Source organism: Natator depressus, chromosome 3 (assembly GCF_965152275.1).
Source record: "Natator depressus isolate rNatDep1 chromosome 3, rNatDep2.hap1, whole genome shotgun sequence".
NCBI lineage: Eukaryota > Metazoa > Chordata > Testudines > Cheloniidae > Natator > Natator depressus.
In genome coordinates, this window is record NC_134236.1 from 44,617,230 (window position 1) to 44,639,034 (window position 21,805).

The window sequence follows — 21,805 nt, forward strand, 5'->3', positions numbered from 1 at the left end:
CTAAGTAAGCATGTTAACAAGTCATCTGCTTTAGAGAAAATAAGAGCTTAAAAAATGTGCTCTCTCATTATAAAGATTACAATTGACTGAATATGGAGGTTTTCTTAGAATTACTTTTATGTAGTTGACAAAATTATGAACTTCCCAATTCCTGTTCATAAGAAATGTTCACTCGAAGTGTGTCATAATTAAATGAACTTCAAGAAAAAATAACCGTGAAAAACTGACTGCTAAAATCTTCAAAATGTTCTTTATAACCCATGCTGCAGTTAAAATAAAATGCCCATAACCAGTTCTCTGGTTGATCCAGCTACTGTAATCTCATAGTGCTGACTTCGACTGGAATTATTAGCTACCTTGATTAATAGTAGAATGTTTGTGGATATCAATTTTGTAGCTAAAAAGGGTCATTTTAAAAAGTGATTGCTGAGACAGTATTATGAAGAGAATAAATACTAGTTTGAACCACTAGTTCTAGATTTGTGCAGAAAGATAAAAAGAAAAGGAGTACTTATGGCACCTTAGTCTCCTTTTCTTTTTACGGATACAGCCTAACACGGCTCCTACTCTGAAACCTGCAGAAAGATAGTCTATGTTATTGGTGGCTGGTTGTTATAGACACTGAGTCAGTAAAGAACAGAATTGGAATATTAGAGATGAAGTTCCAAAAGACAAAATATACTTCACATCTGATATTCACAAAGAAATGCTCGTGACACTGATACTGGAAATCACCCTGCTTAGTTTGAGTTTCATCTATAATTGCCAAAGTTCAATTGGCACATTTATTAATAAATTAATGTGTTATATAAAATCATATATAAAATCAAAACCATCTCTTCTGCTCTCTTAATTCTGTATTGTCTTGGCTTCAATGTGCAGACTGATTTTTCATGGCAAAGTGCACGAAAAAATAAAAATAAATCATTTTTCTTAACACAAAAATACTAAACTTTCAGTGCATGTTACCTCTTGCACTAAGGAAAGAAAACAACCCTCAATTCAATTTTTAAATAGATAAATTGCACTTGGTTACCCAGGGTATCCCAGTCTCTCAGCCTATGTTTTTATCACTCAAGTTGTGATTTATATTCTCTGCACTTCCACAAGCACTCTCAAGAGCTTTAACGTGATGCAGCTGTTGGGTGGGTCAGATGCGTTCTGTTTCTAGTAACACGCTGAGAATAAAAATTGTTATTTTTTCATTAATTTTTCATACAATGTTTTTCAAGATTTACTTTCTCTGCTTCTTCCTAAGCTTTTGGGTTTTGCACAGCTATTGAAATTAGTATAGCTTACAATTCCATATAAACTGTTCAATGAAACACAGCCTTCTAACTGATCAGAATATTGGCTCCATGCTTGCAAATTCAGCACAGGAAGCTAAATATGAACAGAGAATTTTTAAATAACCCCAGAGACATGGAGAGATTAACTTCTGAACAGGTAAAAAAAAAATTGATGCCATACATCTTTAATTTATTCTTCTTTTTAAAAACACACCTGATACAACCACACTAAACCATACTTCATAAATGAAAAAAAAGGTTTTAAAATGTAATTCACCCAAGACAGGAAATTCCAAAATTGTAGTCAAAACATTCCCAAAGCAATGTTTACTCCGACACAACATACTTATAATACACACTTTACATGACTGTTCCTGCAGTCACCTATAGTAAATATTTCTAAAGCGCCTGAGTGACTTGGGAACCTAAGCCACAGTCACATAGGAGCTTTTGAAAATATTTCCCTTAATGATATATTTATTTGTATATATGTGTTATCATTAAGCAGTCAACATTTCTCACAGTTATTATACAGTGCTATCTGATATACTTCAGTTGTTTCCTCATAAAAAGGTGTGAAAAAATACTGGTTTTTACTGATGATCACTGTAAGTATAACCATAATAATTACTGTGAGGTAACACTACCTTTCTTTAACTTCTGCTTAAAGGTACAAAGTCAGGAAATGCAATCAACTTTAATGTAACAGGAAAAGAGGAAATTTTGTTTATTTGATTGTATGAGCTAAGTTTAAACTTTCAAATCCAATCACATCACTGCACCAAGCCATTTATTTGAAATAAAATAAATACTGAATTCCAGCAAATTCTCATTTGATTCAAGAAAGTATACACTGCACAAAGTTGTGAGTGGTGCATACTGCTCATTTGTAGGCCGAGCACCCTTTCTTAGTTTTGCCTTGTGCAGAGGAGCCAGCCCATACTTTGAGACATAAGAATATAGAGTTCCTACAGAGTTTATCCTGTTTAGAGCTAGAGACCAGCTTGACAGGTAAACACTCTGGAATTGACCTCTGCTCCCCACAAAAATATAGCCATACTCACTACAGTGAAGAAATAACCACTTCCTATACGAGTGATATGGGAAAAATCAGATGTAAAAAGAGAGAGAACCTGGTTCTGTCAACTTCATTCCACCTCACCCCAGCTACTTTCATCATATTCCAGTTTCTCTTAGTACAGTCCAGTTGCTAATTACAAATTGGTAGAGCAAGAGTATTGGTCTTGTTCAGAGCAGGAGGTAACCAGTAGGCTGGGCATTTAACCACAGATTTTGCATCCAAAGGGCCCATAAAGTTAGTTTCTGTTATCAGGACACCAATTCATAGATGTTAAGGCCAGAAAGACAAAGTGGGTGAGGTAATCTCTTTTATTGGACCGACTTCTGTTGATGAGAGAGAACAACTTTCATGCTTACACAGAGCTCTTCTTTGGGTCTGGCCAGAAGGGACTATTATGATCATCTAGTCTGACCTCCTGCATAAGACAGGCTATAGAATCTCACCCTATAATTTCTTCCTTAAACCCACTACTTCAGTCTTGACCTAAAGACTGCAAATGATGGAGAATCCACTATATCACTAGGTAAGTTGTTCCAGTGGTTAATTACCCCCCACTTTTGCACCTTGTTTCTACTCCAATTTTGTCTAGCTTCAGCTTCCAAACTTTGGATCTGATTATACCTTTTTCTGCTGAAGAGCTGTGTACTGCAGGGGAACCAGGAATGCTTGGTGAAATAGGTTTTTCAATGCCATGTTGTTGTTCTGTGAACCATTCCTTACTGATTACACTTTGCTTTTTCCCGTTATTTATTAAATTTGTTCACACATTCCACATCTGTCATTTCCTGTGTTGGGAAGTACAACTTTCGTAAACCATGCTCTTATTTTATTCCCCTAGAGCTTGGTGTTTTTAAATAGATTTAGGTGAGGTTTCAAGATTGTTTTTAGTTAATTAGACAGAACACTTATACTGTTGGGACCCTCCTTCCAGATGATATTGGGGTATCCTCTCGTACCAAACTTACTTCATAGGAGTTATAGTTAACTGGGAATTATTTCTGGCCACTTCTGACAGAGGCTGAATGTGAACTGTTGATGAAAGGTTTAATATCCTTTACTGTCTGCTATATAAACATCCATCTTCTCAGTATTTATTCAGGAACAATTTTAGAGCAGCAAGGAATGCTGTTAGCACCCTAAAACCAACCCATATACTAGAACAACAAACTTGAGGGATTTTTCATCCAGAAATTGCTACTGGAGCTTCTGCCACTGACGAATGAATGAATGGTGTGTAAGTCAAATAACAATGAGAGGCTACGCATCATGTTTGAATAGAAAAAGAGTGAATAAGAATCCTATGCATGTCATCACAGTAACATTCAACAATTATCTTCCTGTCTGGGTGATGACGGGAGTAAGTCACACTCGTAAAGCCCCACTTTTCACCATCATAGAGAATTGAGAATTGCATCTAAAGTCTCTCTAAGCATGGGTGTTGATAGTGAGGATACTTTCACTGAATGGTCTAGTAGTTTTAATGAGTTTTTGCTGTCCTAATTTTCCATTTTTATCCTACGATGACTTTAATTAAACTCTTCCCAGGTGCAATCTTTATTTTTATTTTAATCATCCCAAAGGATTTTCCCAGGCTTACAGCTCTTGTCACAACATCACTTAAAATGATAATATCAAAAGGTCATTTTTGCATTCTTTCAATAGTTCTCACATACATATGTGTCCTACATTTTGAAAGTTAGTTTGGATCCTCTGAATCGGAGATTTATAATTGTGCTTCTTTTTGTGCTTTCTCCTTTTTTCTGAAACTAAAACTAGCTTTGTCACTTTCTGTTGATATTTCAGCCTTTAGAGAGCACTCTGAGGTTGATTATCCTCCTACTTACATGAGTTTAACATGAGTGCTTTAAGTTTGCATTCACTGAAAGTTAGAGTATTCTCATAAAGAATGGCTTTAAAAGGTTGATGTAAATAAGCAGAAGTAGTGTTTGGGGTTTCTATAGAATTCTGGATTTAGAAACATTGACTTAACTTCCAGGCTTTAATTTAACATCAGAAAAGTTTCAACTAGGTTTAGATGTTAGCACAAAGTCAGGTTGGACCTTCTATTCCCAGCCTTGTTATATTTTTTGTTACCAGTTTCCAGTAAAGATAGGCCCGAATCAAAACCCTACAGCTGAACACCTCTGAATTTGGGGAATGAAAAGCCCATCCCTTATTTAAAATTGTGCAAATCCATAAACTTTTCTCTTTCATGATTTAAATCTTCATATGATATTTTGAGGTACATGTGGTCCTCTCTGTAATCACAAGATTGGGATTTTGGAAGGCCGGGACTCCAAAGACACAGTACTAGTGCAAAAACAGACTCTCTGTGGCCTTGGAAAAGTCACCTGCATACTCTGCCTCAGTTTCCCCCATCTTTAGAAGTAGGATACTACTACTTAGCTATCTCAAAGAGCAGCTGAAAGATTATTTTAACCAATTAACATCCATTGGATATTCTGATGTTGATGAGTATAAGCGCTAAGCATTATTATTTATTTTAGGCTCCACATCACCAATACTCCCAGTAATCACTCTGAACATGCTGCAAGTTTCATTCAAATCTCCAGCCTGTCAAAAATCTTCCTTTTTTTCCCCACAGCCATTTAATTTTACTGGTGAACCTCCTTTTACTTACTCACTTGGGGATGGAAAAAATAGAAATGATATCTCACAGTCACTGCCTACATTGGTACTTGGGATTTTGGTAGAATCATAACTGTATTTCTTCGCCACATCAGAGAAATCAAGCAGCACACTATTATCCAAGTGCAGATCTCTGCACAGCAAAATCCAAGCATGCTAAAACAAATCACCAGCCTACTGTGCAGACATTTAAAAAAAAGTGTAGTTGTCAAAGAATGTGTTATTTAAATTCAATTTAGCATTATTTCAGAGTCAAAGAAGTAATCAATAGATCCTGTGTGCTAACTAAACAGTAATGCCATGGGCCAAGGTGTTTATTGAACATTACTGTGGGAACAGTTCATTAATGAGTTTACTCTAAGCTAATGTAAACTACAGTACTATTCTTATTAGTGGAACCATTCAAGGAATGGCAGCTAGCCAATAAAGCTTTCAGTGGAGTTTTTGTTTTTTTGTTCATTTTGTCCATCTCTCTATCCATTTATATATCTTGCTGAGTACGTATATAAAAACAGAATAGCATACAATAAACATTTTAGCTGAATATGTCTATCCTTTGGGTATAATCAGCATGAAGATAAGAACAGGGCTCACACTTTAACTTAAATTTTCTATATTTCATGTCTTTGTTTTACAAAATATATTGTTTTGAAATGATAGGATCATCATGATTGTGGGAATGTTTTTACAGTGTGCAGACCTTCCTGAAAAGTGACATCTTAGACTATTAAAAAACACCCAACTAGTCATTGTCCCATATATATGAGAGCTGGAAACAACATATTATTAGTAAAACATAAAAAGTTCTAAAAATAAAACATTTAATTGAGAGGAAGGTTTGTGGCTAAAATTACAATCATTATTGTAATATGTCACAAAAGTTATCAGCTGTATGTAGTAGAATCTGAATCCTGTGAGATGCTGAGCACCCTCAGCTCCCATTGAAATAAATATTCATGGCAATATGTTTGACCTACCATGTCTAATTGATCAGCCTGACATTATTCCTGAATCAGACATCAGAAACTGACCCAGAACTTGGCTAAAGCTCTATCCGAACAATCTTTTTTCTTTCTTTCCACATTTATACATTACACCTACAATGGTTGGTCTTAAGAATTTTTCAGTTGCCTTTGAGGGACAGTAGCTCTTCATGCACATATACGTTATCAGCCACACACATACACTTTAGCCACTTATTCAAGTTCCCCTCTCCATAGATAGGGAAGGGAGAGTGAGCAAGTTAATTTATTTTTGTTTTGCTTTTGTTACTTCTTTTTATTACTTGGTAGGCTCTAGGCTACTATGGTAACGAGGCAATGTAACACATAGATAATGGCAAGACTGCCCACATCAAGTGACGATGATGATTGCTATTTGTATTGTTGTAGAACCTAGGAGCCTCAATCATGGATTATCACCCCATTGTGCTGGGCACTGTACAAATACATACAAAGATGTTTCCTACTCTGAAGAGCTGTCTTTAGTATTGGTTTGTGTAATTATTTCTGATTTCTGTAGGAAAAGAGGGTGGGAATCTGGCAATTACAGTTCATTGTCAACTGCAATGACTAAAAGCTAGATCCTCTTTATATAATCAACATCCCTAAAGAAAGCTCGGGCAGGACTTCTCATACTAACTGAACAGATGATACGTCCTCTGTTGTAACAAGTTCTTTTCCTAAATTTACTTCCCAGGATTCTGTGAAGAAACTGGGATAACTGTATACATATTTTAAAACAATGCAGTAGACCACAGTAACACGGTGCATTATGAATCATCCTGGTTAGAAAGATAGTAATAGTATATTTTAGGTAAGCTTTTGGTTAATATACGGAAACTTTTGTTTGTATGCTTTGTTTTAAAAAATCCAGTCTTTTTTATGTTATTTCAAATGCAGTGGAAAATTATACTGTAGGTCATGGTGCTCCTTAAGCATGTCCACTCACTCCTCTATTCTTGTCAGTTTGTGATGTAGTATGATGGATATGAATTAAGCCTTAATACATTTTTTTGGCACAGTAGGTTGTAAATTAGCAGGTGCAAAAGAAGCATCAATGTTCTGTTAATTAAGCATCAATTTACTGCTTCTATGGACCTCACCCCATACTCAGAACACATGTGATGTGAACAGATGCCTAGTCTAGGCACTAACTTCTTTTTTTGAGCTTTGAGAGGCAATATATTGCATGACCTTATTGCCACCATTACTATCATTAAGCCCATCTGCCATCATACATACTTTAGTTCCAGAATCTTTGTAATCTTTCCTTACATTTTTGTGCACAAAACTACAAAGTAAATAAATTATTTGGGGATGATATATTGAAAGGGAAAGTCATTTCCAAAGTACTTTAATGCTAAAATATTCTGTTTATTTAAAATATTCATTCAGTAATCCTTCATTATTGCTCCTGCTGCTGGAATGTAGAGTGAACACTTCAGATAACCCGTTTTTAGAGAGCCCGCTCCATCTGGGAGGTGGCGGCGGACATACTTTTTGTGGAGCCCCTGTTGTGGTGAGTACTCATGGAGCATGATTTCCCCAATCATGGCTTCCAGCTCTCTTACTAATCTTAGTCCTCTGAGGTTTGCGCAGGCCTGGATAGTCAGCACACCCAAATCACCTGCTATTGGTATGGATAAAAGCAGGAATTTGCTGCTATGAACTACATGAACTGGAACCTGGAACAGACCCCCAACATTGAATGATGGACTCCTGGGTCTTGGATCGACGTACACAAGGTAGATTTGCTGTTTGGAACATACCCACCCTGAAAACCATTGGTGTTCCTACCCTCTTGCCACATGAATTGAACCAACACAACATTTCTGTGGCAGGACTCTGCAAGACCCGTTGGAGCGGTGCCAATGAGACAATTACTTCAAATTCAGTAATGTGAATTTCAGGGGGTTTGCAGGATTTAATATCCTACAGTAGCAACAGATACAGATGCAGACTAAACATGCTTATTAACCTGACCTTAACTCTATTTTCCCTCTGCCCGAGGATACCAGCTTTCTATGACCCCCTTTACCAAACTACCCTACCCTACTCCTGGTCCCTACGTAACAAATTGCTACACCAAACATCCACAACTAATGGTGTTAAGAAGAGGTCATTTGGAGAAGGCATGTGTGCAGAAGCACAGCTCAACTGGCGGATTTAAAATCTGGGGTCTGTGGTATACAGTAGTAATCATAAGAAGAATACAAGGTATGTGCTGTTGGGAGGATTAACTTTTCATTTTCTTATTTTTGGCTATTCTCACAGTTTTGGAGCTGCATCCAAATTGGAACAGGAAAACTAAATTCAAATTGTGATCCCCTGTTGAAAATTGTAAGGGGATTGGATTCACAGTTTTTGTTGAGGCCCATCTTTAATACTTGAAGTCTAAAAATAAAATATTTGAAAAATCAAAACCATATTTCTTGAGCTGCCAAGTCTTCAGTTTAAAATATTGTGCGAGTTTTTGCACCTGAAGATTTGATGACATCACTAACTTCTCAAAAAGGAGCTGAGAGTATCAGGAATATTTTCATTTAATGCTTGGGATTTTACACCCTTTCTTAAAGGGTGGATCCTAAACATTGAACTCATATCTTGGCAAGTACAGGAGGAACTAATTTTCAAATATTATGGATCAAAATATAATTATTTGTAGCTCTTAAGTCTAGACATATAATATCATTGATCTGGAATCTAAAAGCATTTAAATACTAAGTATCTCCAGGAAATGTATCGTGTTCAACTGTAAGTCTCTATTATCTAATTATTAATGAGTCAACTACTTAATTCAACATCTGTTACTCTGACTCATTCTGTGCAAACTAAAGGGCTGTAGGAAACAAATAGCTAAGTAGAGAGGCCAGGAGCTATCCTAGTGGCTGTGATGTTTAGTGATCACTCAGTGCTTAAGGTGCTTTATTCAGTGAGCAGTTCCAAATGGATCTGCTTAACAAGTAGACCTTCACAGCATCCTGCCTATACACTCTGTCTGGGAAGTTCAGCCCTTAAAAGCATAATCTCATCCCCACTCCCCCAAGCCAAAACTTAATAACATAACTTTAAAAAAATCAACATTAATATAACACAGAATTACAAATACTTATAACCAACCTAATAGCTAAACTTACTAACAATGTTCAATTAGTCTTTGAGGTGCTGTTGCTTGGACTTAGATGAATCCTCTGCAATGTCAGCATTATTGCTGTTAGGAGGTGACAAATCCACTTGTTCTGGCTGCTCCATGCCTGGGGAATCAGTTGTCTCCACCTGCTGAGGGGTTGCCTGTCTGAGAGCCTCTCAGGAAAAATGACAGACTCAGTGCCCCTTGTCTCCATCACTCCTGGGATTGTGAGAAGGTGACATCTGTTCCTCTGTAGTATGTATCCACATGGGTGACAACATCATAAGACTACAGGACCCCATCTTGCTAGCAGTTACATATCCAAACCTCCTACAAACTCCTTAAACTGATGCCTGCTAAACTATGGCCCAGTGTCAGGCATTACTGTGACAGGATTACTATGTCTAGAAAAAATATATTTGATCTGCACAATCACCTGTTTAGCTGTAGTATCTTTTAGCAAGGATGTCCGAGGGAAGTGTGAATAATAAACTAGGACAAGTACATAGTTTTTTGCAGCCAATATAAACAAATCTATGCCTACTTTGTTCCAGAGGGACAATTTATCCCGTGCCACCACCATGGGCTCTTTCACTTCAGTTGGTTTGTATTTTTGGCATACGCACGAAGCCTTAACAGCTTCCTCAGTGTTGCTGTTCATTTGATGCCAGTATAAAGATATCTCTGGCCCATGTCTTAAATTTTTCAATACCACAGCTACTAGGACACACATCAAGCATAAAAAACAAAAATACTTGGCATCAGCAATTTCTCCAAAAACTTTTCCCCTTGTATGTAGTCTAAAATGTTCCCTTTTCACGTTTATTTAATTCTTCTGGTCTATACATAAGTGAAAGGCCTCTTTTCCCCCCTACAATAACCAACAAATACCACTCTGTTAGTTCTTCTACTGGCTCTATGATACCCAGAAGAATGAATCTATCCAGCTCCTCTTTAGCCTCTGCCTTACGGTGAGGTACGCTTTCCTACGGCCATGAATTTTGGGGTAGTTGGTCTCTTTCAGCTTAGTCTGTACTCTGTTGAGAACTTCTTATCCTCTGGAAGACTTCCTCAATTGTTTTGGTTTCCGGCTCCTCCAAAGAGTGCACCATCTTGATGTGAACAAGGCCTTGACACACTTCTAACCCAAGAATAGGTTCTTTTCCCTAATACTATTACATATTGTATCTTTGTCATGTACTACTACAAACTGTATCTTTTGCAGTATGTTATTTATTCAGACCTTTAGTTCACATACATCTTCAGTGTATGGAGATAAGCTTACCCCTGCAAGTCCTTAGTTTTACCTGTTTACCCTCCAGGACCTGTGGCTTTTCTTTTAGTGTTAGATACACTGTTTCTGGCAAAACATCAACTTTTGCACCAGTGTTCAACTTCAAAGAAATAAACGTTGCATTTGCTTTCACATTGTAATATAATAATCTTGGGCTGTAACATTGTCCATAGCTCCAGTGAAGCATTCATCTGTGCTGGGGTGCTGTCCTCTTTGTCCAGGCTGTGCACACTTCGCTGATGCTTGCAAGCTCTCGCAAAGTGATGTAATCATTTTTGGAATCTTTTCCCATATGCCAGGCATTGTCTTGGCTTGTGTTGCTTGCCACAAAGTGTTCCACTCCATGTGCTGTTTTTACCGGACTCCAACTCTGAGCTCTGTATTCCTTTCTGCCTCAGGTCTCTCTTCTTGTAGAATTTTGGATTCTCAATGAGGGCACTGTCTACCTTCCATAAGCTTTATTCTGGACTGGGTGACTTCCCGCTAGAAAAATTCTAATTACTTTGTCAGGGATTAGTTCTGTGTCTTCCAGTAAACTGTCTGAATTTTTTTGTTCTAGATCCCAGTCAGTCTGGTCTCCTGTCAGGGTCTCAGTTATTTGCCACTCTTCACCCCCTTATATGTTTTTTCAGGACTGGATCTTCAGCCTTAGCTCAGTCACAAACTCTTCTGTGGTTTTCCCTTCTTTTTGTACATTCTGCTTAAAAATGTCTCTCTCGTATGTTTCATTTTTACCTGGAGTGGAGTACTTTGTCAAATTTATGTAATAAACAAACAGTTTCATGGATACCTTGTTCTGCTTGAATTACCTGAGAACTGTTAAACACATCAAGTGTATCAGAACCTGCTATTGTCAGAAATAAGGCTACCTTCTGACAGAGTGAAGCACTCTTTAAATCTTCTTCAGTTGTTTTATTACTTTATTCAGTGTCCATTTGCAACTGGTTGTGCACTGAAGACACTGGACATCTTACGTTTTTTTTCCCAGACAGTCCAATAATATGTATTACTAGCACCTTTCCCACTCAGGAGATTTTAAAAGGCTTTGCAAAGTAATACATTAAAAACTGATAGTGCAAAAATATTGTGTGTAAACATAGCAGCTCTTATCTTTCCAAAATTCCCTAATCTTTGAGCCCATAATCAGTCCTGGGACTAACTGTTTGTAACAATTCTGAGATCCAAGCCTGGATTAACCAATGTGTACACAGTGCACTTTCACAAGGCACCCATCTCTCGGTGGCCGCTGACCACTAGGAAAAAACAAACAAACCCTCAACAGTGCTGCAGCCCCAGTGCCAGACGATAATGGCTCTCAGTTAAATTTGCCCCTGCTACCCCTCCATGATTGGTACTGCAGTGAGTGGTATGTAGGTCAGTGTGTGTGGCTGTCAGGACAAGTGGTGCCTGGGGAAAGGTTATTGGTATATGTGGAGTGGCAGGGGCATTTGAGTGTCTCTGTGTGGGTGTGGAGTGAAAGAGGCATTCTGGGATCTGGGTATAGGGTTGGGTATGTATGGGCAGGGGAGCTTTCAAGGTGTGTGTATGGGGGGGATTTCCATAGTGCATGGGGCCCCTAAATTCTTTCCTCTTGGCCTGTTGAGAGCTATGTGGCGTAACAGATGCAAGAATATAGATCTCCAGAGGCAACATATTCAGAGAATTTAACCTAACTTAATATCCTTAGCACTAGCTTACTGTTGTTGATTAAACTTAAAATAAAATAAAAAAAGACTTGGACAGATTCCAGAGAGTGGCAGACACACTAGACTGGAACTGATGAAGGTGGGAGAGAGACCAAGACAACCCAGGCTGGGGAAACACAGTAAGGAAGAGTGTGTCTGAATTCTAGCTGCATAAGAAGCTTGAAAACTGAGAAAAGGACACGAAGACCAAGTAGAAAGCTTTGTTATTTGGCTAGGGGCTAATTCTGCCATCCTTATTCAGACTGTGACAGAATCAGGCCCTTATGGATGACATCTGCTGTAGCAGGATTCAGTATATATGGGGAGGGAGTAAAATAGTTAGCAAGAAGGAAAGGAAGATGGAATTTGATTGTTTATGCAAAAGTTCTATATTTAGTCAACATAACTGGTTGCAATCTCTAATCCTTTTCATGTAAATTATTTATAAACTATTTCAACATAAAGATTTTTCAAAACAAACATCCAATATTTTTACACTGTCCACTCTCTCTTCACACTTATAGTGCTTCTCTCTCTCTCTCTCACACACACTCATTTTGTAAGTATTTCTACTTTTGTAACATATTTTAAGTTTCACTTTGTACATTTATGAAGGAAGATGGAATTTGATTGTTTATGCAAAAGTTCTATATTTAGTCAACATAACTGGTTGCAATCTCTAATCCTTTTCATGTAAATTATTTATAAACTATTTCAACATAAAGATTTTTCAAAACAAACATCCAATATTTTTACACTGTCCACTCTCTCTTCACACTTATAGTGCTTCTCTCTCTCTCTCTCACACACACTCATTTTGTAAGTATTTCTACTTTTGTAACATATTTTAAGTTTCACTTTGTACATTTATAAAGTTCTATGAGCAATCAGATTACAAAGCCATATTAGTTAATGCTGTTACATATCTTTGTAAATGTAAAAAAAAAATGTACAAGGGCTAAGTGGTGTTAATGCTGAATCTCAGACAGAAGGATCTACTTGCTTGGGTTAATATTTATGCAGCAGTTTCAATATTTTAGGCACTTTACACATGGAAGCTAGTGTAAAGGAGCCAAAGGGTAATTTTCCTTTTCCTTGTAGCCTAAAAGGAACAAGTCTGTCTCTTCTTCTGGTGGTTGAGGAAAAAGAAAATAAAAGAGCTCTGCAATGTTAAGAGGTACAGTCAGGAACCCTTTTTCGCTGCATAACAAGAACTTTATTGAACTTAAACTTATAGGCAATGCTGCATATACCTTGTATGCCAGTAGATGGTGACTTTACATCAATTCGGTATCTACATAACACTGAGCTGGATCATCTGCAGGAATAAATTGGTATAGCTCCATAGGCTCCAATAAAACTACCCATGTGCTTAAAGTTAAGCATGGGTATAAATGTTTGCAAGTCAGGGCCATTTATAATTACTTCTTACTCTCTTCTTATAAATGGCATTCACCTGGAAGCAACATCTAAGTGATATTTTTAGACAGTGATATTACATGAATGGACATCAGATGAAAAGTGTGACAATCTCAGCTGGACCTTTTGGAAGCTAAAAGCTGTACTGTAGGTTCTTCAAAACTATTTTGAAATACATTCTTTTTTGAAAAAGAAAACATGGCAAATTGTTGTTTTCAACCCACTGAACTGGCCAAACCAACTGCAAACTGCTACATAAATTCCTCCATTTTTTTCCAAGTTAAGAAAACTTTAGAGATACTTGAGCTTTTAAAAATACATTAAATTGTTTGAATTGAGAATATTTTTAGAATGGGTCAGTTCAAAGTTGGAAAATGTTAAGGTTCCTAGTCACTGAGCATTTAAGGGTCTTTTCATTCTAGTACTGCATGTACCACTACCAAAGAACCTAAGCAATGAAATATCGTCTTACTTGGTGAAGAAGCATTAGATTGGACAAAATTACTCTATTCTCTAAGTCAGTCCTCCATGAAATTGCTTTAACTTTTGGAGAAAAGAGAAAGAAGTTAGGCATTTGGTTCTTAGGACAAAGCTCTAAATAATATCAAGATGTATGGTAAGCGTGGAAAAGAAACATTCTGAGAGACTTGAAGAAGAAATGAAGTTTGTATATTAGTTCTAATTTATTGATGATTCTCCAAAGAAAATGTATCCTCTTTCCAGTAACACACTCAACATGTATCTTTATAAATAATGTTTAAGGATTACTTCAGATCATTTTTAGCTTTCTTGTAGAATTCTTTATCCAGAAAAAAATGGGATAAAATGCTGTTTACACAGTTTGCATATACACAGTTTGTATATAAATTTATGCTGGATTGAAATATGTCAGACAACATTTTCTCTTGTATAAAGAACTCTTTCTTGACAAGAAACACAAATAGAAAATAAAAATGAAAACAAAGAAACCTGAGAATTTAAAATGCATATATATGTGAACTAAGAGAATACAAAATTAGAAAAAAAAATCATTAAGTATATCAGTTATGGCTGCAACCAATAAACTGCTGTAATTAATACTTTTCCATCACATTACACAGAAGCATTTTAAAATAACAGTTTTATATTATAGTAAACTGAACTACTCAGTAAGTTACACTTCTATTGGTCCAAGGTCTAATCAATTTAATGAGAGATTAAAATGTCTCTTACACATGCTTCATACGTTGCATTACCTCTACAACCCAAGAATTATTCCATTTTCAAGAACAATCTGCTATTGTAGTCAAATGAACTTTTCTATTATTTACAACATTTTCAGGGAAATGTATTATAAAAAATAATGCAGTGTAAAAACCTGCCTGAATCCTGTGGGTAGGTGCTTGGTATGCTACCACTAGCTGCAGCCCAGGCCACCTTGGCTACACTACTATTTCTGGCACATGAGTTTGACCAGAACTAATGCAAGTATGTCTGTACAAGCTGGGAATCACACCACTCACTCCGAGTGTAGCCATAGCCTTAGTGTTTGCAAGGTATCATGCACAGCTGTTGTGCCATATAAACAACAGCGAAAAACTACAGAACCGTTAGTCTGTTTTTTTTCCCCTTCCCCTCTTCCATTTTAGCTTTAGTAATGACGTATCCTCTGTCTCCCTGAACACTGCCTTAGGAAATTTTTTGCCCAGTTCCACTAACAAACATTCATTTAATTGAAAGAACAATCATCATTACTGGGCCACACAAAATGCAATAAAAATAGTAATTCTGTAATAGGGCTAGATTTGACAAAATGGGAGCAACTGGGGGGGAAAATGACATTTTTGACTGATACATGTATAGTCCATTAGGTTTAAATACTGAACAACCGCACATTTAACAGCCTGCTCGTTTTAGTAGATTACATCATACACTACATTTAGCATATTTCTAGTGCAGCTATGGTAACCGTTCTTGCTTAAACATGACTGGGTATGTAACCTCATTCCAAATTAGCTGAGAATGATGGAGAATCCTATTAAGTTCTTGATTCAATTTCTCACAAAGCAACTTTTTTCATATAATGGTGAGCAGAGAGAATTTTCTTCCAGTTAATTCTATTTTGTGTTTGTATTGGTGGTTTAGAGAGAGAGTGTGAGTCACATTTCTGGCATCTATTCTGCAGGAAGGGAGTGTAATTTCTTTCTCTCTTTCTTTCTCTTTCTTTCTTTCTTTTTTTTTTTTTAAACAAGAGCCCAGTGTTATGAATTAGCACTCACCCTGCAGGTGGAAACTGAAGGCTCTACGATGGCATACTAAACTCATCAGATATTTTAGTGTAATAAATAGGTCTGAATCAAGCAAATCAGGAAAACCAGTTCAGTTGAGAAAGTCCTCTTACCAATATAAAATTAGCGCTGGCTAGCTTTCTGCTACTCTCTGTTCAGCCTCTTGCTCACAAGGAGATCCCATGGGTTCATCTATGATAAACAGTATTTTATGTGGGGAGGGAACTTTTATGGCAAAATTTTTAAAAGACATCAGACCATTTGTACATGGGAAAATGTGATATTTGTGTGTGCATTCACTACAATGGCACTACAGTTTAGGAGAATGAAAGTGCAAATAGCTTAGTACATATCCTATTAGCCAGTTGCACATAAAATGAACTAGTTTTCATATGCATCTGCAGAATTGCAGGTAAACCTTCCTCTTCTTGTTTTGAATGCCTAGTCCTTAAAGGCTGACTTTGAAATAGTAAAGAACTAAAAAAAGTTTGCTGCTTAGAAGTGCATGCATGAGAGAGAGAGACAGTAACCCCTTTAAACATGCTACAGACTGTATTTGCATAGCATAGTTTCTACAATCTGCAATACTTTTAGTCAAAAAACATTTACTTCTCTTGGCTATATTTGAGAACAAGAAACACACACACACACACACACACTAACCATCACAGACTCTTTCCTGGCAGATAGAGTTTGACCCTGGGCATCTAGACTTCAGAGACATGCTAATGCAAGAGCCGTGCACTGTTCTGCAATGAATTAATTGCCATAAATTACAAATTGTGATATAAACAAAATAAGAACTGCCTTTCACTTGCTAAAAAAAAAAGGTGCTCTTTTAGCAGTATTAATAATGGTGCTCATTAGTTATTATAACACAGAGTAGAGCAGTTCTGAGGAGCCAGGCAGACTGAGTAGAACAGAGGAAAGGGAGCAGTCAAAACTGCATTTAGTTACTAAACGCTGTTATTTGGACCCCACTGTGCCTGTGTGGTTCCTTCATATGATGTTTGTTGTGTAAAGAGAAAAAGACACAACAGATCTCAGATGTGAAATAATACATAGTTGTCCCACTGACATAGGCAATTAACCAAATTTGTTTGTTTGTCTATTGAACAAAATAAGGACCCGATTCTAATCTCTCACCCCAGTTCACCTCAACGGAAGTATGTCTCTTTTATTATGGTGCAAGTGGATCAGAAGCACTCCAATATCACATAAAATCAATGGGTGAAACTCTGGCCCCTTTTAAGTCAATAGCAAAACTCCCATTGACTTAAATGGATCCAGGATTTCTCCTATTGTATTTTTATTGTTTGGGTATCAAAGTGTGAAAAACTAGTTTTATTGTAATAGTTGGAAATATTCTGATTGTCAAATTTCAAACAAACAATCCTGTGTATAAAACCCAACAAGTACGTATTCAACCAATACAATTCCTTTTTGGGGGTGAGGAAGGTGGGATTGAAGGATGGGTAAACAGATAAAGCCCAAAATCATAATGCTTTCATTTCTGGATGGTCTAGAGGCCTGAAGAGAGATTTACAATAAAATGCTCAACAACATATACAAACAAAAAACAATCATTAAATTGTCCAAAAAAATACTCACTATCAAACAAGAAAATAGAAAATGGGATGATTGTCCCATCTCTGGACTTACCAGATTGATGGTGCTTCAGTTCCACTGATCTCTAAGAAATCATATCCTTCCTCAAACTGGAAATCTGTAAAGACCAGAGCAATGGTATCTCCTGGTTCAGCCAGAATTGTCCATGTGCAGTCAGCATTATTTTCATACTCCGAAGGGAAATGAGGACTTGAAATAGTTCCGCTTGTCCCACGTAGAGTTCCTCCACAAGCACCTTCAGCTGATGAATACAACAACAATTTCTCATGAAGTGAGGTTATCTTAGCAAACAAAATAGCATTCATTTCAATTACCATGGAAAATTGACCACTAGTATACACTACACTGGAAAAATGCACCACATTTAGGAAAATGTAAAAAACCTTATATATGTTTGTAAAGTAACAGTTGTGAGCCAGATTCTCTGGTCTGGTCTGTCCCCTTTGAGTCTTTTCTGATTAGAGATAGCCCTGGCATAGTTTAATCCAGTATAAGCATAGAGTCAGCATAGCACCCAGCACAGGGTATTTGTCAGAGACAGGGAGAAGGAGAGACCAAAGCATACTATATTCCAGCTATGCTCTGCTGGTGGAGAATCCCTTAGCACCAAAGTCAGGGTTGAGGCAAAGAATCACCAGGGCAAAGCTGACTCTCTGACAGCCCTGCCTCTAATTTTTTCAGCAGAAGCTGAGCACAACAGAAACCCTGGCCTGTGGATTTTCTATATTAGTCATTTGGAAAGAGTTTTAAGAACTCTCTTCACAGTTTTCAAAGCTGTCAGATATTTCCATAAAGTTTGTGGAATGTTGTAGTTCTTTGTAGTACCAAGTGCCACTGTTTTATTACTACCTTTTTGTATGGCCACAAAATGCTGGTCTCTCATTCATGGCCATGGAGCCAAACTACAGGAATTCTACTGCAAGAAGGGCTTGTGTTCATGAGCAGGGCTAGGTTTTGCCCTTTGACTCCTATTTCCCCCGTTGCTATGCAATACACCCTGCTGTTGGATCACCTGAGTTTATAACAGGGGTGGACAACCTGTTCAGGATAAAGTAATAAAAAAAATATTTGCTCAGAACTTGAACTATATCAGACCAAACACTTCTGGCAATTCAAAAACATTAGCACATTTAATTCCTCTCCCTTACCCCCTTCCACATTGCCATGTGTCTCTATGCTTCCTTATGTCATCCGTAACTGGAGACAGAAGTGCAACAGTAAAGATTTTTCTTGAAGACTTGTGACCTGTCCAAAACCAAGAATTGCTACAAAACTTGCGAGAAAGTCTGTGGTAATAACCAATTTCTATTCTATATAGGTTGTTCCATCATGCTCATCACTGTAGATTGGATCACTACAGTCGAAATCACTTCTAGAGAGATTTCCTGAATAAACAGGTTTTTATGCTGCAAGTTTTTATAAATAACCAACAGTTTCACTGAACCTTTTGTACTTTGCATGTCCTAGTTAATAGCATATATTTTTCTTACAATATGTTATCTTGCTTCATGAGACAGAGCACAGAAATGTATCGCTAACTCAAGAATGTTATTCTATTCGGAAGTAAGGAGTTTGCAATTCTTCCCCCATAAAATTTCATTGAAAGCTTTAAATGTACTCTGACAAATATTAGCATTCAGTATAAATACATATATAATTACAAAAAACATGTCAGCCACGTAGCTTATTGGTATGGAGAATTAAAAATTCAGTAAGTTGTCTTCGGTGATTGGTGTTATGGCTACATAGCTACAGCAATAATAAATGAAAATGTTTCTGCATAAGTGGAAGATCACATGGAAAGACGTGTTTAATTTTTACTCATTTTATTATCTTTCTTTACATAGCCTCTTAGGTGTATATGAAGTTTTAAAAACAAATAGGTTGAGAAGGTCCCTGCCCCAAGGGACTTACAAGATAATTAGGATACATTATATACATATATATATATATATATATATATCATATATATACATATATATATATATCATAAATAATTAAAGGGTCTAGATACAAGAATGGGAGAAGAGTTGTGGGAAATCAGAGTTGAAAGGCTAGGCAGTGGAAGTGAAATTTAATGAAAGATTTGAAGAAAGAGAATGAACTCACTTGAAGCATGAGCAAAGGGATGCTGTTATGAGATAAACAGACAGAATTGGGAGACAGGGAGACGCTAGGAGCTAGGACTTGCCAGAAAGGGACTGAAAGAAAAGAAATGGCCTGAGAGATACACAGAAGCAAAGCCATGTAGATCCTTGAAGATTAAAACAAGGAATATGAATTTGATGAGGAAAAGGCAAAGAAATCTTTGAAAGGAATCAAGAAGGTGGTAGAGTTTACAACCTCTTTCGCTATTTACCAAGTAGCCTTTGAATTTAAAAATGAAAAACTTTATAAAACTGTGTGTAGCAAAGGCTATCATACGGATTGGAAATTCCTGTACAGATTAGGAGATGTCCCCCTCCCCAATAAATTTAATACACACATACAAGCTTCAGAGAATAGTTTGCATTTTTCCTTCTAAATGATTAACAAAATCCTCTTTTGTAGAAACTGATTCACACTAATAAAACATTCCTTTTTTTCTGAGCAATCAGACCATAATTATAACTCCCCTTCCAATACTATAATTTGTAACTTTAAATGTGCACATTCTTTTTTAATTTTTTTTTAAATAATGTGGAGTACAAACCTGTAAGGATCCAAACCTATAAGTCTTTCTTTACAGCATGTGTAACTAATATAACATTTTCATAATGGAAAGGGACATTATCAACCTTTAAATCCTTCCTCAAATATTTGTGCCTGCTCTTGAGCAACAAAGAAATAACAGCTAACTGAAAAGATTTGAGGAGTGGGAAATCACTATTTTTTTCTAATTTGTTTACTTGTGCATTTTAGAGTACTTTGTGTATACTCAGTTTCACTATTTCCCAAGTAAAGTTAGTCAGTCAATTTAAAGTGGTATGGACAATAAAATAATAATAATAATAAAAAAAAACATTTTAAAGTGACAAAATCCACAAGAAATGAGAAGGGGAAGTCAGGGTCAGGTAAAACCGTATTACCTGGAACTATTTTAATTCACTAGATTTCAAGTGGATGAGGTCCCTGTAAATTTCAAACACTTCACTTCATATTATCTTCTAATCCAATAGAGAAAACAACTAACTTGACAAATTCTGTGCCAATACTTCAGCACACAAACTAATATAGAGATATTGATTTTCACTGGGGTCAGCACCAATGTCAGGGTTGGACTGAATCATTTAAAAAAAAATAAATCTGAGGGATGCCAGATTCTGCCAGTCTTTTTTATTCTTGTCCTTTGTTTCGTTGGGTTTCTTTTTACGGGGTTGGCCAAAATTTGAGTATCCTTTTTTTAGTTAACAACGGTGTATTACAGCTAGATGTAGCCTGGATCCACCATAATGTTTGCTCCTCTCCCCCCAAGGCAGCTAACAGTGTGTGCTACACTTGCTGATTCAGAGTTACAGACAGCTCTTGGGCACTGACTGCCCCCTTTAGGTAGGCCATGATATGACCCAACCTGAAAGGGAGGCCAGGGTTCATCTTCCCTTGTCTTTGTGTTGGCAGCGGTGACTAGCCAGCAGTGATTAGATGTGAATTGCTCAGAGCTTCTGTCGCAGCCCTCTCTAGACCAAACAGTCCTGGTCCCAAGGATCCCTTGTTTGTCAATTAATAGCATAACTGATCATTTGGGGGGAATTCCGTTTAGTGGACTGAGTCCACACACTGTGTCCTGCCAGCAAAAACCCATGGAATCCAGGCTGTGTCTCACCATTGGCAGAAAATCTGCTCGGAGGGAGACACAGTAGAGCAGACTAACAACTCCTCCCTCTACTAAGAACTCTGGAGCCAATGAGCACCATTTAGGAATGGGAAGGGCACATTTAAACAGGTTCAAAATAGCCAGGGACACTGATTTTAGAGATTTTGCGCAATCCCTAGCATAGACGCTCTATACTGAGGCAAAGCAGGGCTCACACTGTTGCAGCTTAATTTAGTACATTCCAGGATTGAGCTATCATCTATACCCCACTTTGAACATATGCAGCATGGTTACATTACGGGTGTGCACTTGTGTAACTAAAACAACGTTCTTTTAGCATTCACAAAGCCTCAGGCTTCAAGTATTTCTTTGCTAGAGGTTAGATTTCCCAAAATAATTTCAAAGAGGCGCCACCTCAAACGGGTTCGACTTCCTAGAGCTAATTAACAGACTTAGTTGAAAATTTGCAGAAATTCATTCTGAGCCTAATTTATTACTGTCCTGCACGTGGTGAAATCATTTACACCAGTCCAAGTATGATTGCATCAGCAAAAATGGGTACACAAAG

The 21,805-nt window shown here is 37.0% G+C and overlaps 1 protein-coding gene across 1 annotated transcript in view; it reads right to left on the reverse strand.

Moving 5' to 3' along the window:
* CSMD1 (CUB and Sushi multiple domains 1) overlaps nt 1-21,805 on the reverse strand; it is a 1,960,312-nt gene that overhangs the window by 1,068,183 nt on the left and 870,324 nt on the right. Inside the window, exon 5 of the mRNA XM_074947791.1 lies at nt 17,478-17,685. Coding sequence (XP_074803892.1) covers nt 17,478-17,685 — 208 coding nt within the window. The remainder of the gene's footprint in view (nt 1-17,477; nt 17,686-21,805) is intronic.